Below are 21,959 nucleotides of genomic sequence, written 5' to 3'. Positions count from 1 at the left end.
CAGCTGTATAGTGTATACTGAAATGCTATTTTCCCTCAAAGCAAGAGTGACCTCTGAATCAACAGATACTGCATATGTAACAGACACTTGAAGCAAATTTAACCTCACTGGGAGAGCCTTGATTATACAATTGTTGTGACCAGTGTTGAACTCTCAAGCTCAGGCAGAGGGGGTTAGTTAGCTGACTGGGTTTAAACCATGGTCCTCTTTACTTGTACCATTGTCAACACTGTTTTGAAAGCATCTGGCATTAGATATTACCCAGCAGCCACAGCAATTGTGTCAGTTTGGACACCTAAGACTAACTAGTTTTGTGAGTTCTAGTGAGAACTTTATGCTTGCCAGGTAATCTTTACCTCTACTCAACTTCAAGTAGATTAAGTTTAAGGCAGCGGTTGTTAAACTTGTGCCATCAAGCCCCAAGGGTATGCAGGTTTTCTCTCCAAACAAACTCTACACTAGCTAATTTCATCAATTAGCTCACCCTCCTCATGAGAGATGAACTGTTTGATGAAATCGGCAGGTGTAGCATTTGGTTGAATGAAACTCTTAATACTCGTGGCCTTTGATGGCACACAGTTGAAAGCCCCACACCTAACAGGGCACGAGGCGGCACTAGAAGTAGGTTTTGGGGCATTGTTAGTGCCATGGTCCCTTGGTAAATCCTGTAAAGGTGCTGGACTTGCAGAACTGGGTATGCTGTATATGTATATCCCTGCAGCTGTCTGGGACTTGGTGTCTTGTTTGAGGACACATAAGCAGGACTGGTACTAGCTGACCCTGGATCACTTAGAAAATGTCATGCAATTTTGCCTTTGTATTTCTAGTGGAAGCGTTGGACTTCTTGTGCTAAGTTTGCCTTTTTTCAACCTTTTTTTAACATACCTCTAGGCCGATAGGCAATCACCATCTTGTTCAAGGACACTTCAGTAGTCGGGGGCTTAAATCAATCACCTCTGGTAGGGAGACATTTTTCCCCAGTTGCTATGCTTGGATTCCTCTAAGTTTCCAGGCAAAGGAGTCTAACAACACAACAGAACAACTAACAACAGAAGAACAGTCAGTACCCAGGCACTCGGTGGCTTTGTACCATGGTCTAAGGGTACTTCCAATGAGGGTTTTAGACTTTGTGTGCCAGACATGCTGCTTCTCCCGAGTTCATCAATAGAGATGCTCTTCACCGTAGATGATCCAGTAGGCCCAGTTAGATCCTCAGCCTCTAATATTCCTAGTCCCCCAACAGGAGCTCCATCCTTTGGGGACTGCTGGTCAGAGATGGCCCCATCTGGAGTCTCGAACCACTGGCACTGAAAGTCTTTCTTCCATATCTCAGCTGGATCTGGCACATTAGGTTTAACAGCTGTTTCTGGTAGGACTGTAGTTTTTGCCAACTCTGCCTAAAAGAGTAAATATCACAAAATGGTTACAGCTTTAAAGAAATCAAAATAAATTTAAAAGCAAATCTTGTGATTGAATATTATGCATTTTTGTTTGGTAATACTCTTGCGTTTTTTTATATCTTACCGAAATGTGTATCAGTTTGTAATCCCAATCGAAGTCTCATTTGAAATGAGTACATCGTGTACATTATACTGTTTATTCCAGGGGGAGTGCTTATCATAAATGTGAATATAAATTTTGTTTCCTAATGTTGTCTAAGTAACAGTTTTATGTGATGTTTTACTTGTTGTTAATAATGGTAAGCACCTAGCAGTTGTGTCATCATCCCATTCACAACTCCTAATTTCAAATGGACGGTAGGATGGCCTTGAATTAGAGCTTCAACCTGTTTGAATCCCAGTAGATGACAATATGGAATGCTGACTATGCAAAATCTCAAGACCATTTATTAAAATCACAGGAGATTTGTATAAAACTGAAGATGACATCAGGAGTACAATGCACACTATCGGTTGCTGGATTCACCTACACTGCCTGTGTACCTTTGAGCAACACCGCTGGTGAACCTACACTCTTGACAACCTTGCAGGGTTCATATGCATGGCTTTGTTTGTTTGTGTCAGCTAAGAGATACATAAGTAGAAACTGACAAACTTGATAACCAGAGGTGGCGCTTTGAGAAAGGGCATAGCACCCCAAGAAATTTTAGAACTACTTCACACATTTCATTTTTTCACCAAATAAAATTTAATCGACTGTGTGACATTATCTGGTCGTCACACAGTCGAACAATTAATTTTATTCAGTGAAAAAATGAAATGTGACTAAGTTACAAAATAAAGTAATTAATCAGTTTACAATAAGTTAATTGTAAATTAAATTAAATGTTCGACTGTGTGACATTATCTGGTCTTTATCGGTCATCTATTACTAGGACCGGCCTGATCCTATTAATAGGTGACCGATAATACGTTATTTACGGTATACGTACGCTAGCACCCCCACGCATTTTAATGATCGCGCTTAAAATAGCAGGTGTGGTTGGCTAATGGCTGGTTGGGCATGTTTAATGATCGAAGGCGCATTCTCAACGCAGAGGTCAGTCAATCAGTCAATCAATCAATCAATCAAGTTGCATTTTATAGCGCTTTTCTAGCTGCAACGGCCACTCAACGCGCATATTTCGAGCAAACAGGAAGTATTGAACCAGTAATGAAATACAGTGGGCAATGTTTTTATGGGTTATGTCAGTGATCCATATCGTCCGAAATGGTTCGTTTCTTGGTCTCCAAAAGGCCACGTTTTGTGGATGATCGACCCGCAGCTGTTGATAGCGAGTCTGCTGAAACCAGATCCGCTAAAGCAGGAGGAGAATCCGTTTCACGATGCTACGGCCAACGTGGATTCCACAGGAAGGTGTTGTGACTTCTCTTATGTAAACTATTGTAGTGTTACTATTCGTGGGTTACTAACTTAATCACTATTATATATAAGTACACGGAGACGAGGATGCGGCACAAGTCTGATCTTTACTGACGGAGACATCACACACTACTAGGCTTGACCAGTGTATTACAGAACTCAGTAGTGGTGACAGTCCAACACAATCGAGCACCGAGTGCTCGATCCAATACACCACATCCCTCTTTTCCAACTGAGATGTGGCCTACTCATCAGTTGCTTCAACAGTAGACCCTTTACCGAACCATTAACACTATGGCATCAACACTGAACAAGTCTTTTCTACTTGCATACTTCAATGATTAATAAAGCATGTTTTTTAAATGACAGATGACTCTCATTAAACAACATAAACCATTTCCTTTTCACATTCTGGTGGTTAGCATGTAAACATTTTGAACATTCAGCAATCTTGCAACATTTCAGGTTAAACACACCTTGTACTCTTTGTTTCACCTTCTTTTTTCTTTTTTTCTTTTCTTGATAAACACTTGAATGATCACACAAAAGAACCCTGAGGTTAGTCATTGTATCTGGCAGGGCGCCTAACTGCTCTGCCGCACTTTGTGTAGCATGTGGGTGTACTGCCTGTAGTCACCGGAGGAGGGTCGTGTGGTGGCAGGTCATGTGGTGGTGAGTCGACTGGCACAGGCGCTTGTGAGGGTGAGGGTTGTACCTCTGAGTCAAAATGTTCATCACTGTCCGTGTCTCTGAATAGGCTCAGATGTATCTTCCTCAGATGTCGCCTGTTCCTTCTCTGCATCCTCCCAGCCGGTGTCTGCACAGTGTAGGACCGTGGTTCATCTCGCTGTCGGATGACAACGGCAGGCTCCCAGCCGCGCCGTGTTTGCATGTGTACGGTGTCTCCTGGGGTCAACACTGGCAGGGGCTTTGCACGCTGGTCGTAACGTTGTTTTTGGCAGAACTGCAGGTTCTTGCTGTGAATGTGCTGTGGGACTGATTGTGTCAGCACAGCACTGGAGCACGGAAGTGTGCTTCGTAGAACTCTCCCCATCAACATTTGTGCAGGTGATACGTCCAGTCCTGTCACCGGTGTGTTCCTCAGTGACAGCAGCACCAGATGTGGGTCAGTGCCGGTCTGCATTGCCTTCTTCAGCACGTTTCACTGTCTTTATGGCTCTCTCAGCCATGCCATTTGAAGAGGGAAAACCTGGGCTGGAGTGTGTGAGCTTGAACTCCCATGAAGCTGCAAATGACTTCATCTCATAGCTGGCAAATGGGACATGGTCACTCACTATCTCCCTAGGAATCCCGTGTCTGGCAAACACAGACTTCATCTTCTGGATTACTGTGTATGCTGTTTTGTCAGATATGTTGAGCACTTCAGGATATTTGGTTAGGTAATCAACTAGCAACAGGTATGACTGACCGTGTAGCTCGAAGATGTCAGCTCCGACTTTCATCCATGGCAGTTCTGGGACCTGATGCGGCATAAGTGGCTCAGCCTGCTGTTTGGGCTGTAGCTGCTGGCATTGCACGCACTTTTCCACCATTGCCTCTATATCTCGTGCCATGCCAGGCCAGTAGAGAGACTTTCTTGCTCTGGCCTTTGTGCACTGCACTCCTTGGTGTGCAAGATGCAGCTTCTCCAAAATCGTGCTCCTGAAGCTCTGGGGTATGATGATTTTGTCTCCGACCAAGACAATGTCATCTTCCATGCTTATAATGTCCTTTACTGCCCAGTAGGCGTGTAGTTTTCTGTCCAAACTTTTCTTTTTCATGGGCCAGCCTTTCTTGTGTTTCTCACACACAGCTTGCAGCACGCTATCTGCTGCCATTGCTTTCTTTAATTGGCTGAGTGTTTCCTCGCTGAAGGCATCTGTGGCATCCAAGGCATACACAACTCTCTCATCACAAGGGTTTTCATCAATATGGTCACCTTCTCTGCTAGCTGTAGCGCGTGAGAGTGTGTCGGCAATGTACATGTGCTTGCCTGGTGTGTATGTTACACTCAGATCATACCTCTGCAGTTGTAAAAGCATACCTTGCAGCCGCGCAGGTGCTTTGCTCAGCGGCTTGCGCATGATGACCTCCAGAGGCTTATGATCGGACTGGACAGTTACTGGTCTGCCGTAGACATACTGGTGGAATCTCTTAGCAGCAAACACTATAGCGAGCAACTCTTTCTCTATCTGTGCGTACCTCGTTTCTGTGTCGGTGAGCGCTCGTGAGGCATAGCACACTGGGTGGTCGTCCTGCATCAGACAGGCTCCCAGTCCATCCTTTGAGGAGTCTGCTTGTAGAGTGAGAGGCTGCTTGTGATCGTAGTATCTCAGCACAGGGGCTTGTGTGAGGATGGTCTTTAGTGCCTTTAGCGCTGAGCTGTGGTATGGGCACCATTGCCACGCTACATCCTTCTTGAGCAGCTGTCTGAGGGGTGCCGTGAGTGAGGCTTCATTTGGTATGTATTGTGCTAGGAATTTTGTCATTCCCAGCAGACGTTGGAGACTTTGTTTGTCTTCCGGGGTTGGCATGTCGACAATCGCTTTGATCTTTGTGTCGTCAGCTCTCTGTCCTGCTGCCGTGATGACGTGTCCCATGTACTTTACAGTATCAACTTTAAACTGGATCTTGTCCCTGTTAAATTTCACATGTGCGGTCATGGCTCTCTCCATTACTTTCTGCAGGATTTCATCGTGTTCCCGCTCTGATGACGCTGCGATGATCATGTCGTCTGCTATAATGTACACACCTGGGATATCGCCGAAGGTCTCACAGTTCTTTTGTTGAAACACTTCGCTGGCCGATTTGATCCCGAATGGGAGTCTGAGGAAGTGGAACCGGCCCCACGGCATGTTGAAGGTGCATAGCTTAGACGACGGCTCATCTAGCTTGATCTGCCAGTATCCATCCTTTTCATCTAGGATGGAGAAGATGGATTTTCCTGTTAGCCTGCTGCGCACGTCTTCCGGTGTAGGAATGGAGTAGTGTTGACGCTTGACTGCCTCATTCAGGTTGCAAGGATCCAAACATACCCTTAGCGCACCATTTTTTTTCTTTGTAGCAACAAGACTGTTCACCCATTTTGTAGGTTCATTGACAGGAGTTATGACTTTCCTGTTCTGCAAGTCTGTGAGTGTCTCTCTTAGTGAGTCCATGATGGAGAGTGGTACGTTCCTGCACGCGTGAATCACAGGCGTGACGCTGGGGTCAATGTGTATGTGATGAACTCCAGGAAATTCGCCTAATCCTGTGAAGACCTCCGCATACCTCCGCAGCAGCTCCTCTTTGGTGGCCGGAGGTTTTGCTGGTTGTGGGGACTCCACTGCAAGCGCCTCGACTCTTCTCACCAGCTGCAGCTCTTCACACGCATCTCCACCCAGGATTGGCTTGTCAGCTCGGCTAGACACATGGAAGTCCAATATAGCCGTATGCTTTGATGTGCGGCAATCTAGAGATGCAACACCATCTGAGGGTAGTCGTGCACCACCAAAAGCAATCAGCACAGTCTCTGTGGGCCGTAACTGAACGGGACCTGGTAGCTGCCGGAATACGCGCATAGGAAGCACATTTGCATCGGCGCCTGTGTCCAATGTAAAGTTAATTGCTACGCCTCTGACCGTGGCTGTTTCACGCCATACAGTGCTTTTAGCTTGGTGGGCTGCTTTGTTTTTATATTTTCCAATCATGCCTATATATAAGGAATCAATTTCACTTTCTAGATTATGCACTGTCTTTGTCTTGTAATTGCCGCTTTTTTCAGTGCTTGATTTACACACCTTGGAAAAATGATTGTTCTTACCACATTTGTGGCACACTGCACCATAAGCTGGGCATTGACGGGGCTCATGTTTATTTCCACACTTGTGGCAGAGAGTTGTTGTTACATGCCTCTTGCTGCTCGTTTTGTTCTTGTTCCAGCTGCCCGTGCGCGTTTGCCCTGTTGCTTTCTTTAATGCATCCACTGAGGCGTCTTGGACAACATGTGACGTCTGCATCGCTTGTATTTGTGACTTAGCGAGCTCGGCTGATCTACATATCTCTACGGCCCTGCGCAAAGTAAGCTCATTATCACGTAACAGTCTTTCTTTCAAACGGGCATCATTTATGCTGAACACTAATTTATCCCTTATCATGTCTTCTTCATGTCTGCCAAACTCACAGTCTTTGCTCTTCTGGCGCAGCTCTGTGATGAATCTGTCCACCGATATTCCTGCTGACATCGTGTGCGACCAGAATTGATGGCGTTGGAACACGACGTTCTTCCGAGGGCTGCAGTAGTCCTTGAAGGCTTTCAGAACGTCCTCCATCGATTCGTCGTCTCCTTCTGGGATGATGGTGAGTGTGTTATACACTTCTAGCGCCTCCTCGCCGATGGTGTGAAGCAGAATGGCTATTTTAACCGTCTCTTCCTTATCCAACGCACCTGAAGCGGTCATGTACAGCTGGAAACGCTGCTCCCATCTTCTCCAGTTTTCTGCGACATTCCCGGTAATTATCAGCGGTGGTGGCGGCTTGAACTGTTCCATATTTGTGCGCAGGCTAGCACGTGTTAGCTAGCTGCCTCAGCTACCAGCGAACTCGTTGAAGTACCGCCCTCGAATTATACCGTAACTCCGTCTTCTGACACCATGTTGTGACTTCTCTTATGTACACTATTGTAGTGTTACTATTCGTGGGTTACTAACTTAATCACTATTATATATAAGTACACGGAGACGAGGATGCGGCACAAGTCTGATCTTTACTGACGGAGACATCACACACTACTAGGCTCGACCAGAGTATTACAGAACTCAGTAGTGGTGACAGTCCAACACAATCGAGCACTCGGGTGCTCGATCCAATACACCACAGAAGGAAGGGCCAAGACGTCCAATTGTCAAAGCATACCGATGACAGACGTTTGGGACTCAGCAAAGACGTTTCAGTAGAATCTGGTTCGAGCAATCTGTCTGGCTGGAATACAGCATCACCGAAGATGCAGCTTTTTGTTTTGCATGCAGGCTTTTTTTTTTTACGACCAGGTCAGCACGGATTTCACTCCGAGTCATCGTTCACCATCACCGCCTTCCAAAACTGGCGAAAAGCTACGGCCAAGTTTAAGGCTCGTCACGAAAGTGCGGGGCACACATTTTCAGTGAAGGCGCGGACGGAGTTCAAAATGAAGCAGGAACAGTAGCCTGGCATTGTTGGCCATAAACACCAGGAAGACAAAGATTTAGATGCTGATGAAATCATCGATGCATTTGCCAACAATCAAAATACAGACGCGTTGTTCTCGTATGAAGACGTCCAATGGTGAGTGACTTGTCTTATAATGGCGCTGTATTACTAGGTCAGGCATTGCCATATAACAGTTGTTCTCATGCGTCACCATTGTTCTTTATTTATATTCTGTAAGTTATTCTTTATTTTATGAGCTGTGTTTGCTTACTAGGGAGCCGGCAGCATTGTTCTGTACCTGGAGATGTATGTTATGCTGGACGTCTGACAGTTTGTGACGGTTTTTGGGATGTTGGAGAGAAATGGCAGGCAGTCGCGTTGTTTTATCGCGCTTGTACAGTTTTGGTTTTGATCTGGATCGAGGTCTGATGAGGTTTCTGTCGCTGACCCGCGCTCTGTGTGTGTGTTTGTGTGTGTGCATACAGTGCGCGCGCGCGCTGTTTTGAGTCTGATTCTGTCTCACTTTTGCATTGCTCAGTTTTAGCCATTCTTAACACGTGCGATTGCCTTTGGTCGTGCGTGCGTATATACTGGTATATCCACAGTTCCGGAGCACCCCCAATTCATAGTCGAGCTCCGACTGAGCACCCCAAATAAAAATCCGCTGGCGCCGCCAATGTTGGTAACCGTGCGGTGTGTGTAAAGTTGTGATATATAAGTGGTTCTTGAAAAATGAAAATTGTTTCGTCTCTACCAAAGAGAAATCTCCAACCCCCCCCCAAAAAGGCTACCAGCTTAGCATGGAAACTGGGGGATGGGAGGCACACGTACAATTGTTTTTGGTATTAGTTAGTTGTCATTGTTTGGCCCTGAAAACAATTGTTTGTAAATGATAAGGTGTGGAAGCAGAATGACTTTATTTGGCATCTTTTTATTACTTGTGTAATGTAAATAGTAGCACTATCATTACAGTTGTCTTCAGCAATGTCTTAATCCTTCCCAGAGAGTTGCATCAGTTCATCTGGATACAGCGTTTGTTGAGAGATACGTTTCATCACTCATCTAAATGACCTCTTCAGTCTCAGCTGACTGCAGGTATCCCCCCCCCCTTATAAACAACACAGTGGCAAAACGACCAAAAGTAGCGTTACAATGGCCATGTGTACTATTCACAGAGGGTTGGGGAATAGTTGCAATCACAGGATTGTAAAATGGCGACAGATGTACTCTCAGACCCCCCCCCCCCCAGTTCAGGGATGGTCGTTCCCTCTTCATATAGACGGTCTCTTTGACTCCCCGTCCAACCCAGGTCCCTCCCTATCAAGGATGGGCACATCCTCATGCTTGAAAGAGGGGCCACTGGCCTGTAGATGGGTGTAGACTTGCGGAGTCCTGGCCTGACGCGTTAGCTCTCTAGTGTTGTGCCTCTTGGCCAGTGTCTGATTGGTTTCCCCAGTGTACAAGTCATGGCAAGGCAATCCTCTGGGCAAGTGCCGCAGTCTACACCCATGTCTCTAATCGACATCAGTCTTAAGACTGAAGAGGTCACTTAGATGAGGGATGAAACATTCTCAGTCAACATTATGTCCAGATAAACGGATTCAACTTTCTGTGATTTTCTAACCTGGATTATTGAGCATGCATAAAGACATGTCTTAATCCTTTTGTTTTTTGAAGTAACATTGAGTTGGTAGCCAAAAGTGTGTTGAGACATTTTCCATTGTTTAGGTAATTATCAACAATTCAGTTGTTGATGGAGTTTAAAATCAAAATGCTCAAGATTTCAAAAGAACGAGATTTTAAATATTTAAAGATTATCCATCTCACCTTCTCTGTCACCTTCTCCACTACGTTGGATGGGGGTGGGAGGTGAAGGTAGGCAGCACTTTCAGGGTTCTGACGGATGCATCGACCCCTTCCCTGACACAGAGAGGATGAGCAGAGTCGAGATGCCGTTGTAACGTTGATGGAGTACGGCCCGAGGACCTGACGTACAAACTCGGCCAGGTCTGAACACTCTCTCTGGGAGATGGGTAGACATACAGAAACACAAAATTGGAAGAGAGTTTAGGTGGATGAACAGGCACTGTGGGGGAAAAAAAGAAAAAAAAATGATGAATTAGGGGCATCCGGGTGGTGTAGCAGTTTATTCCATTGCCTTCCAACACGGGGATTGCTGGTTCAAATCCCCATGTTACCTCTGGCTTGGTCGGGCGTCCCTACAGACACAATTGGCCATGTCTGCAGGTGGGAAGCCGGATGTGGGTATGTGTCCTGGTCGCTGCACTAGCGCTTCCTCTGGTCGGTTGGGGCACCTGTTCGGGGGTGAGGGGGAACTGGGGGGAATAGCATGATCTTCCTACATGCTACGTCCCCCCTGGCGAAACTGCTCACTGTCAGGTGAAAAGAAGCAGAGCTCTGGCGACTCCACATGCATCGGAGGAGGCATGTGGTAGTCTGCAGCCCTCCCCGGCTTGGCAGAGCAGTGACCGGCATGGCTCCGAAGAGTGGGGTAACTGGCCGGATACAATTGGGGAGAAAAGGGGGGGGGGTAAAAAAATAGTCTAGAAGGGTTAAGTATTAAGTTAAGTATATAAATTAAGTATCAAATGAACAAGTCAGTTAGAACCGGATTTTTTTTCTCTCTAAAAATCCAATTTCATGTTGGCAAAACCTTACAGAAACATTCAAGGATACGTTCAAGGACACAACAGGAACAGTAATCCTCTGTCAGGATTAAATGGGGCACTGTTTAGTATGGGGCCTACTGTGCCACAAAACTACAAGGTTGGATGGCGGGCAGACAGATTGACAGATACATAGATGGACTGACACATGGATTGATACATAGATAAACAGATACATGGATGTTTTGACGAAATACCTCGGTTTTTGTCTCATCTTTCTCCCAGATAACAACTCCTGCAGCCCCCATGGCAGCACTCTCTCCAACAGTGTTGACAAGGTCTGCCTGTAGACACATCACAACCGTCACTGAAACAGCTGAACATCATAAGATGAGGATTTTTTTCCAGGTAGCTTGATGCCGATGCCATAGCAGCATCAGCATTTAAAGGGAACCTGGGTTCAGTCAATCAGAGTTGAGACACTTGTTTTTAAGACTTTTTATTTTACACTTTGCCAAAGACAAGACAGTGGAGAGTAACAAGAAAACAGGTTTGAGAAAGAGGAGAAAACAGAGAAACACGGCTTTGAGGCCAGATTAAAACAGAGGACATTACGGAGCATTCTGTGTGACTGTGTGGTACATAGTAAGAAAACCTTCCTTTTCCAGGCCTACCTTAATCCATAGATGGTCTCTAAGCATAACTGTTAAACTGATTTGTTGCATTGTCCAGTTAATTTGTAATTTGAATAGTGTCCTATTACATTTGTCCATGTTGGTGAGCTGCCTGTTTCACACTTACACTATTTGCACTTGACATGACTGACATACACTCTTGGCAATGAATGATGTCTGTCATACTGACTCGAGGCATTTTCCAGCTTTTTTGTAAGTTTAATTTTGGCTATAATTGCAATTTAACGCGCTACGATAGAAGGAGACACACAAATATATATGCTCATTGATGACTCTGGCAAACATGTTTTGGATTAAAGCATCCGCTAAATGAAAAAAGGTAAGTACTTTAAGAGTGCCTTGCACAAAGGCATCTCTGTCCTTTAGGCAGCTGCTGTCCTTTTATCTCCTCTGATTAGCATACATTTTCCTTATACTATATTTACACCATATAATGTATAACATCAGTATAAATACCCATCCATCCATGCATTATCCAAACCGCTTATTCTGCTCTCAGGGTCGCGGGGATGCTGGAGCCTATCCCAGCGGTCACTGGGCGGCAGGCAGGAAGACACCCTGGACAGGCCGCCAGGCTGTGCTCTAATTCAGCAGTGCTGACCAAAACATAATATAGATGACATTAAATATAGCTCACCTGTGACAGAAAAGTATTAGTAGCGACATAGACGCTCTTGACCAATGGGAAAACAGGTAGATCATACACTGTCCCAGCCAGAGAAGCCACTCTCAGTGCTTCTCTGATTTGGTTGGACAAATAGAGCCTGGAGCCTGTAGTCCCGCCCTGCAGATAAATTGTACAAACTGTTATCCACGCTGACCACCAACAAAGCAATATTATCAATATAACCTCACGAGAACTCAACCAGGTTTACAGATACGTGTTTACACAGATGCAGAAACAAATTTTCAACTCTTCGAGATTGCCAACAGCAGTCAGCAGATGCATGAATAAACCAAATGTGGTTGATGAGGTTTGAGGAGTGCATATTACGTCTCTTTTTAACCCCATCTGCTGGTTGATTACTGCTTTTAAGGAAATAAACATTTAAAAATACTTTTAGAAAGGTGTTTCAAAAGAAGAATATGGTAAATATTTCAGCTTGCAGGTAAGGCAATGATCTCTTCAGGTACACAACCTTTGTGTTGCAGATCAGACAGACTCTGTATGTATTTTTTTCAGTTATTCAATTTCCATGGGTTTTGCTTTCATGCTAAGTTTGCAAAACTTGATCATATGTTAGGATCCCTACTTGTAGCTTTTCCAAGGTTAGGAGCGGGTAGAGGGCAGAGCATCGTTTCCACAGCCACTGTAGTTCATTGTTGAGCGCCATCTCTGCAGCAGGACACCTGCCTGTGTAATTGGCTAATGGGGTTTGGGAAGGGTCGGCTTCGTAGCAGCTTGGATAAGGAGAAACACCCCATAATGCTTTGGGGCGTAGTCTCTGCACCTCCAGGAGAGTCTCAATCAGTATGGACTGGGCTGCCGCCTCGAAGTCGACCTGTGTGACATTATTGACATGAGATGAGATTGTTTTGTTTTACAATTAAAGGCTCATGCTGTTTTGTGTTTTTTTTTTTTTTTTTACAACCATGGTCTTATTTTCATAGTTTTTGCCATCGTGATAATCACTTATGACATTTTTCTCACGGGTTTCATTGTGGAGCTCTTGAACGTGGTTACAATGGCATCTTATGGGGCTATGTAATATGATCCATTTACCTGTCCTTTCAACACAACAAACCCCTTAATGCTCAGATAGACAGTGTATATTATTTCCCATGATCACTAATTTTTCAATTGCACTGGGTAGTTTATCGACTGTTACTACTGCCTACAATACGTAAGATAATCATTCCTGCATGTTGAACCAGCAATGCAATCAACCATTGTTGATAATATTGGACATTTCCAGTTATAACTTTTAACTTTCATTTTTGTTTACAGTTCTAAACGGGGTTTAGATAATTGGGTTAAATTGGACTTCTTGGAACATGTCTGATGATTGTATTCGTTGTATTTTGGACTGTAGGCGGAAGTCCACATAGGGATCCACGAGGACCCTGATGGACATTGCCAGATGATGACATTTATATCACGGGGACCAAAGCGGACCCTCATGAACATGGAAGGAATGAATTGCCCTCAAGACACCATTTTAGCGAAGTCCAGCGATGGTCCCATGCCGAGCTCTCCAAAATGACGCTGTTGAGTGAAACGGTATGATTGATAAGCACAAAGGCAAAAACTATGAAAATAAGACTCAAGTTGTAAAGCGACAGAATTATCCTTTAATCTCCATCATGACAAACGAGGCAATTCAGGAATAATATAAACATTCCTTTTGACTGCCAATTCTCCTCTTATCGCTGAAACTACCCTCCTTACTTCTCAAGAGCTCAGAAAAGTAGGCTTTAGATGCTGTTCTAGATACACTACTTGTTTTTACAATTTGGTGTATTTTAATTGGTGTTTTGATTTCTAGTCAGGGTGCAGGGTCAGTCAGCTAGTGTGGCACCCCTGTGAGTTTTTTGGCTCAAAGAAGTGTTCACAGTTAATGGTCCTGTAAGGGATAAAACTTTCAGCCCTCTCGGTGTACAGCCTCACATACCACCTCATCCCCCCACCCCACAGTCTCTCTCTTTTTTCCTTCTACCTTCTGTAATTGTCTTCCTGAGTCATTGATGCTTCAATGCCTGTTCCTTCCTTGGAACTTCCTTTCTCTCTACCTTTTTCTCTCACATACCCATTATCCTCTTTGCTTCCTTTCTATTCCCATCTGTCTTTTATTTTATTTTTTCTATTTTTATTGTTTTAAACTTGTGCTGTTTGCAGGCTTGGCATACAACACAGGGACTTTGTATGCCACTGTGTCCTAGACAGGATTAATCTGCAAATGGAGTTCAGATTCTCCACCTGCAAAGGCAATCTTTATTAATCCTCAAGAACCGCTTATAATAATTCCATCCTTTGGATGATCTGTGGGATGACAAGAGCACAGGGTTTTTGTTATACATTTATAGCCACCATCGGTCCCCCTCTTGGGCATGTTTGATCAGCTAAACAACCAATCGGCATCGCTTCTCCAAGAGGAGGACAATCGCCACAAATGAAACAAGGCGACTCGGAAACAAACAATGACAACATGTATCTGATAAGGGATCAACATAGAAACAGACGGGGAAAGAGGATTAAGAAGAAGGATGTAATCCAGACTGATCGAGGGAGTGTTTGATGCAGATGCTAGCAGTGTGCATATGACATGTCCACCTGTGAGTGCACAGGATTATTCCCAATCAATTCTGGTGTCTGAGATCTGTGATTTCCATCCCAACTACCCTCTGTTACCTTTTTTACAATGGTTCTCTGGAAATGTTTCAGCACTCATCTAAGTGACCTCTTTAGTCTCAACTGACTGCAGGTATCCCCACCCTTATAAACAATACAGTGGCATAACAACTGAAACCAACGGCCAGTTTCATATGCAAATTGCCGTGACTTTCAATTGCAATGTGTACTGTTCGCAGAGGATTTGGCAATAATTGCAATCACAGCACTGTAAGATGGTGACAGATGTACTCTTAGCGCTGTTGCCCCCCCCCCCCCCCCCGATTCAGTGATGGTCATTCCCTCTTCACATAGTGGCCTCTTTGACTTCCCATTCAAACCAGCGTTCCTCTCTATCAAGGATGTGCACATCCTCATCCTTGAAAGAGAGGCCACTGGCCTGTAGATGGGTGTAGACTGAGGAATCCTGGCCTGATGTGTTAGCTCTCCTGTGTTGTACCATTATCTTGGCCAGCGTCTGTTTGGTTTCCTCAATGTACAAGTCATGGCAATCCTCCCAGCACTTAACGGCATATACTATATTGCTCTGTTTGTGACGGAGGACTCGATCCTTGGGGTGGACCAATTTCAACAGTGCACCAGGAGATTGAAGAGAGAAGGACAACAGCTGCCTAAGCGTAAACGCTTGGTGATTCCGTATGTGGCGAGAGTTTCAGAACAGTTGAGATGCGTATTTTCCAAACATTGTGTATCATTTGCTTTCAGACCCCAAAACACGCTGTGCCAGAAATTGGTCCACCCCAAGGATTGGGTCCACTGGCATAAACAGAGCAATATAGTATATGCCGTTAAGTGCGGGGAGGATTGCCATGACTTGTACATTGGGGAAACCAAACAGATGCTGGCCAAGAGGATGGCACAACACAGAAGAGCTAGCGTGTCAGGCAGGACTCCGCATTCTACACCCATCTACATGCCAGTGGCCACTCTTTCAAGGATGAGAATGTGAACATCCTTGATAGGGAGGAACGCTAGTTTGAATGGTGAGTCAAAGAGGCCATTTATATGAAGAGGGAATGACCATCACTGAACCGGGGGAGGGGGGGGGGCTAAGGGTACATCTGTCGCCATCTTACAATGCTGTGATTGCAACCATTCCCAAATCCTCTGTGAATAATACACATTGCAATTGAAAGTCACAGCAGTTTGCATATGAAACCGATTGTTGTTTTCGGTCGTTATGCCACTGTATTGTTAATGGCGGCACAGTGTCCCGTGGTTAGCACTGTTGCCTCACAGCAAGAAGGTCCTGGGTTCCAACCCAGGTCCTTTCTGTGTGGAGTTTGCCTGTTCAACCCATGTCTGTGTGGGTTTCCTCCTAGCGCTCCGGTTTCCTCCCACCATCAAAAAAACATGCATGTTAGGGTTTATACTCCTGTCTGTGCCCCTGAGCAAGTCAATGGAAAGAAGAACTGGAGTTGGTCCCTGGGCGCTGCAGCTGCCCGCTGCTCCTATACAATAGGATGGGTTAAATGCAGAGAACAAATTCATTGCAAGAATATAATTCGTTGTAAGAATACAATGTCAAATAAGGTGGCTTTCATTTCATAAGGGTGGGGATACCTGTAGTCAGGTGAGACTGAAGAGGTCACTTAGATGAGTGATGAAACCTTTCACTCAATAAACGTTGTGTTCAGATGAACTGACTCAACTTTCTGTTATTTTCTTGCCTGGATTATTAAGCATGCATAAAGACGGTCCTCTTGACGTTTCCTCTAACGTAACTGATTTTTCAATAACTCTTGTATGTGTCTTCTAACAGTTGTGGCCCTAATTCATTTTTTGTCTATTGAATTTAGACTCTTCAAATGAAGACAATACTACAGGTAGCAATCTGAATTGGTCAAATACAGTGGTGTGAAAAAGTGTTTGCCCCCTTCCTAATTTCTTATTTTTTTGCATGTTTGTCACACTTAAATGTTTCAGATCATCAAACAAATGTAAATATTAGACAAAGATAACACAAGTAAACACAAAATGCAGTTTTTAAATGAAGGTTTTTATTAATAAGGGAAAAAAAAATCCAAAGCTACATGGCCCTGTTCGAAAAAGTGATTGCCCCCTAAACCTAATAACTGGTTGGGCCACCCTTAGCAGCAACAACTGCAATCAAGTGTTTGTGATAACTGGCAATGAGTCTTTTACAGCGCTGTGGAGGAATTTTGGCCGACTCATCTTTGCAGAATTGTTGTAATTCAGCCACATTGGAGGGTTTTCGAGCATGAACCGCCTTTTTAAGGTCATGCCACAGCATCTCAATCGGATTCAGGTCAGGACTTTGACTAGGCCACTTCAAAGTCTTCATTTTGTTTTTCTTAAGCCATTCAGAGGTGGACTTGCTGGTGTGTTTTGGATCATTGTCCTGCTGCAGAACCCAAGTGCGCTTAAGCTTGAGGTCACGAACAGATGGCCGGACATTCTCCTTCAGGATTTTTTGGTAGACAGCAGAATTCATGGTTCCATTTACCACAGCAAATCTGCCAGGTCCTGAAGCAGCAAAACAGCCCCAGACCATCACACTACCACCACCATATTTTACTGTTGGTATGATGTTCCTTTTCTGAAATGTTGTGTTACTTTTACGCCAGATGTAATGGGACACACACCTTCCAAAAAGTTCAACTTTTGTCTCGTCAGTCCACAGAGTATTTTCCCAAAAGTCTTGGGGATCATCAAGATGTTTTCTGGCAAAACTGAGATGAGCCTTCATGTTCTTTTTGCTCAGCAGTGGTTTTCGTCTTGGAACTCTGCCATGCAGGCCATTTTTGCCCAGTCTCTTTCTTATGGTGGAGTCATGAACACTGACCTTAACTAAGGCAAGTGAGGCCTGCAGTTCTTTGGATGTTGTTGTGGGGTCTTCTGTGACCTCTTGGATAAGTCGTCGCTGCGCTCTTGGGGTAATTTTGGTCGGCTGGCCACTCCTGGGAGGGTTCACCACTGTTCGATGTTTTCGCCATTTGTGGATAATGGCTCTCACTGTGGTTCGCTGGAGTCCCAAAGCTTTAGAAATGGCTTTATAACCTTTTTCAGACTGATAGATTTCAGTTACTTTGTTTCTCATTTGTTCCTGAATTTCTTTGGATCGCAGCATGATATCTAGCTTTTGAGGATCTTTTGGTCTACTTCACTTTATCAGGCAGGTCCTATTTAAGTGATTTCTTGATTGAGAAGAGGTGTGGCAGTAATCAGGCCTGGGTATGGCTAGAGAAATTTAACTCAGCTTTCCAAAGATGTGATAAACCACACTTAATCTATGTTTTAACAGGGGGGGGGGGCAATCACTTTTTCACACAGGGCCATGTAGGTTTGGATTTTTCTTTTCCCTTAATAATAAAAACCTTCATTTAAAAACTGCATTTTGTGTTTACTTGTGTTATCTGCGTCTAATATTTAAATTTGTTTGATGATCTGAAACATTTGTGACAAAAATGCAAAGAAATAAGAAATCAGGAAGGGGGCAAACACTTTTTCACACCACTGTACATAAGCAATAGCCATGCTAATAGTAGATTTTATGTTACTAGACAGTTATTTTGACAAAGAAAGCTAGATAGCAATCCTGTTTTTATTCTTATGTATGCACACTATTTTCTCCATCTCTAATTCTTCTTTCCCCTCCCCATTTCCTCACTTCTCTTCCTCCTCACCTGTGACCACTTCTCAACCTCCTCGGGCGTCCAATTTGGAAAGAAAGCTTTCAGCAGGGCTCTGGACGCATCCAAGTACACCTTTTGCGTCTCTCTGTTCCTTGCCCACTGGGGGACCCACTCTGCCCAGCGCAGCACACCCAGCCCCAGGTACCTTGGGGTAGGTAGCGCTGCCACCAAGTCCTCCCCTGTCTTCTGGAGGTGGTCATGCAGACGTGTGTACTGCGGTAAACCGCTGTTCACTGGTGTATCTCGGTCTACAAAGTAAGGATAATTTCCCAACGTGTCCTCATAAAAAACTGTTACACGGCCTTCCCTTTCCATTCCAAAGGACCCAAGGTCCGGCCGACTGGAGCAGGAAGAATCAGAAATCCCCCAGAAGATGATGAAAGGTTGGCCAGACAGAAGAGGGGCACGGGCAGGCTGGGGTGGAATGCTCAGGACTGTTTGCAGGGAGGAGAAGAAGAGGACTAATAGGAGCAAAACTTGAAGATGAACTCGAGGGACAGTTGATGTAAAAGTCCTTGCTGTGATGTATAATCTCTGGTTCCTCTGTTGTGGGGTTGACTTAGAGTTTGGACTTAACGCTGGCTCGGCCCACGCCATTTGGAGCAGCCACGTCTGTCTTTCAACTCTTTAGGCCTTCAGGGCCTCTCATTTTCCTGGAAAACAAGAGCAGGACCATCTCTCCATCAAGCAATTGAAAATTAGTACTTTAACTATTTCTAAATATACAAAGAACAAACTTCTATATGTGTATTGCTTTTTTTTCTAAGTATTATAGTGAGCAACATATCAAGTTACATTTCTTGTACATGTAAACCTGCTGGCAAACAAAACTGATTTGGTTTCGGATTCTGGTTCTGAAATCTCATTTTAGCAGTGGTTGAAGTTAAACTTCAACTGCAAATGAATAATTGATTATTTGGTTTCATTCAATATCATTTGAATGTTGGCACTATGACTTTTGTGCCAACATTCAAATGTGCCAATATTCAAATATCATTTGAATGTTGGCACTATGACTGGTAGAGGGAGAACGCTGGCTGATATGATGGAAAGAAGAAAGGTAGGCATACTGTGTGTTCAAGAGACCAGGTGGAAGGGGAGTAAGGCCAGGAGTATCGGAGGTGGGTTCAAACTCTTCTACCATGGTGCAAATGGGAGGAGAAATGGGGTAGGGGTAATTCTGAAGGAAGAGTATGTCAAGAGTGTGCTAGAGGTGAAGAGTGTCAGACAGAGTGATGAGTATGAAGCTGGAAATCGAAGGTGTGTTGCCGAATATTATCAGCGCATATGCTCCACAAGTTGGGTGTGAGATGGAAGAGAAAGAAGAATTCTGGAGTGAGTTGGATGATGTGGTGGAGAGTATACCCAAGGAGGAGAGAGTGGTGATTAGAGCGGACTTCAATGGACATGTTAGTGAAGGGAACAGAGGTGATGAGGTGGTGATTGGTAGGTATGGTGTCAAGGAGAGAAATGTGGAAGGACAGATGGTGGTCGATTTTGCTAAAAGGATGGAAATGGCTGTGGTGAATAAATATTTCAAGAAGAGGGAGGAACACAGAGTGACATCCAAGAGTGGAGGAAAGTGCACACAGGTGGACTATATCTTATGTAGAAGGTGTGATCTAAAAGGGGTGGGAGACTGCAAGGTGGTGACAGGGGAGAACATAGCTAGGCAGCATCGGATGGTGGTCTGTAGGATGACTTTGGAGACCAAGAAGAGGAAGCGAGCAAAGGCAGAGCCGAAGCTCAAATGGTGGAAGTTGAAGAAGGAAGACTGTTGTGTGGAGTTCAGGCAGGAGTTAAGACAGGCACTGGCTGGTAGTGAAGAGTTGCCGGATGGTTGGGCAACCACTGCAGAAATAGTGAAGGAGACAGCTAGGAAGGTACTTGGTGTGTCATCAGGACAGAGGAAGGAAGACAAGGAGACTTGGTGGTGGAATGAGGAAGTACAGCAAAGTACACAGAGGAAGAGGTTGGCAGCGTAAAGCGAAGAGAGAGGTGGCAAATGAAAAGGAAAAGGCATATGGTGAGTTGTATGAGAGGTTAGACGTTAAGGAAGGAGAAAAGGACTTGTACTGATTGGCTAAACAGAGGAACCGAGCTGGGAAGGATGTGCAGCAAGTTAGGGTGATCAAGGATAGAGATGAAAATTTGCTGACAAGTGAGGAGAGTGTGCTGAGAAGGTGGAAGGAGTACTTTGAGGGGCTGATGAAGGAAGAAAATGTGAGAAAGAGAAGGTCGGATGATGCAGGGATAATGAATCAGGAAGTGCAGTGAATTAGCAAGGAGGACGTGAGGGAAGCTATGAAGAGGATGAAGAGTGGAAAGGCAGTTGGTCCCAATGACATACTTGTGGAGGCATGGAGATGTTTAGGAGAGATGGCAGTGGGGTTTTTAACTAGATTGTTTAACACAATCTTGGAAAGCGAGAGGATACCCGAGGAGTGGAGAAGAAGCATACTGGTACCGATTTTCAAGATCAAGGGTGATGTGCAGAACTGTAGCAACTACAGAGGTATAAAGTTGATCAGCCACAGCATGAAGATATGAGAAAGAGTAATAGAAGCTAGGTTAAGAGGACAGGTGACGATTAGCAAGCAGCAGTATGGTTTCATGCCACGAAAGAGCACTATAGATGTGATGTTTGCTTTGAGAATGTTGATTGGGTAGTATAGAGAAAGCCAGGAGTTACATTGTGTCTTTGTAGATTTAGAGAAAGCATATGACAGGGTGCCGAGAGAGGAGGTGTGGTATTGTATGAGGAAGTCGAGAGTTGCAGAGAAGTATGTAGGAGTGGTGCAGGATATGTATGAGGAAGTGTGACAATGGTGAGGTGTGCGGTTGGAATGATAGATGGGTTCAAGGTGGAGGTGGGATTACACCAAGGATCAACTCTGAGCCCTTTCTTGTTTGCAGTGGTGATGGACAGGCTGACAGACAGTAGGAGCAAGACTGAATACCTATGCGTGAATGAGAGGGAGGACGGCGGAATGGTGAGGATGCAAGGAGTAGAGGTGATGAAGGCATATGAGTTTAAATACTCGGGGTCAACTGTCCAAAGTAAAGGGGAATTGCAGAAGAGAGGTCACGAAGAGAGCACAGGCAGGGTGGAATGGGTGGAGAAGAGTGTCAGGAGCGATTTGTGACAGAAGGGTACCAGTAAGAGTTAAAGGGAAGGTTTACAATATTGTTGTGAGACCAGCTATGTTGTAGGGTTTGGAGACAGTGGCACTGACGGAAAGACAGAGGCGGAGCTGGAGGTGGCAAAGTTGAAGATATTCAGATTTTCATTGGGGGTGACGAAGAAGGTCAGGATTAGGAATAATTATGTTAGAGGGACTGCTCAAGTTGGACGGTTTGGAGACAAAGTAAGAGAGGCAAGACTGAGATGGTTTGGACATGTGTGGAGAGATGCTGGATATATCGGGGGAAGGATGGTGAATATGGAGCTGCCAGGGAAGAGGAAAAGAGGAAGGCCAAAGAAGAGGTTTATGGATGTGGTGAGGGAAAACATGCAGGTGGCTGGTGTGACAGAGGAAGATGCAGAAGACAGGAAGAGATGGAAAAGGATGATCTGCTGTGGCGACCCCTAACGGGAGCAGCCGAAAGTAGTAGAAGTAGTTTCATTCAATATCAAAGAACC

At 44.7% G+C, this 21,959-nt stretch overlaps 1 protein-coding gene across 1 annotated transcript; it reads right to left on the bottom strand.

The window, feature by feature from the left end:
- Positions 1-950: 950 nt before the first annotated feature.
- si:dkey-72l14.3 (Glyco_hydro_56 domain-containing protein) lies at positions 951-18,913 on the bottom strand. The gene is made up of 7 exons (XM_056299508.1): positions 18,308-18,913; positions 12,565-12,813; positions 11,949-12,095; positions 10,874-10,960; positions 9,817-10,011; positions 1,182-1,397; positions 951-1,022 (listed from the first exon to the last, which is right to left on the bottom strand). Exons 1-7 carry the CDS (start codon positions 18,911-18,913, stop codon positions 951-953), a joined length of 1,572 nt encoding a protein of 523 aa, XP_056155483.1.
- Positions 18,914-21,959: the final 3,046 nt, after the last annotated feature.

This window comes from Lampris incognitus, chromosome 2 (genome assembly GCF_029633865.1).
Source record: "Lampris incognitus isolate fLamInc1 chromosome 2, fLamInc1.hap2, whole genome shotgun sequence".
Classification (NCBI taxonomy): Eukaryota; Metazoa; Chordata; class Actinopteri; order Lampriformes; family Lampridae; genus Lampris; species Lampris incognitus.
The sequence above is the reverse complement of the archived record's forward strand: the minus strand, read 5'-3'. Positions and strand labels throughout refer to the sequence as shown.

Bases quoted from the DNA above. Each gene is read 5' to 3' on its own strand.
- si:dkey-72l14.3 (XM_056299508.1), bottom strand. From the start codon at position 18,913: ATGGCGTGGGCCGAGCCAGCGTTAAGTCCAAACTCTAAGTCAACCCCA. The intron at 12,096-12,564 runs GTAGGGATCCTA...ATTTATCTGCAG, and splicing joins TAACCTTGGAAAAGCTACAA to GGCGGGACTACAGGCTCCAG. The intron at 10,012-10,873 runs GTATTTCGTCAA...CCCATCTCCCAG, and splicing joins AAGATGAGACAAAAACCGAG to AGAGAGTGTTCAGACCTGGC.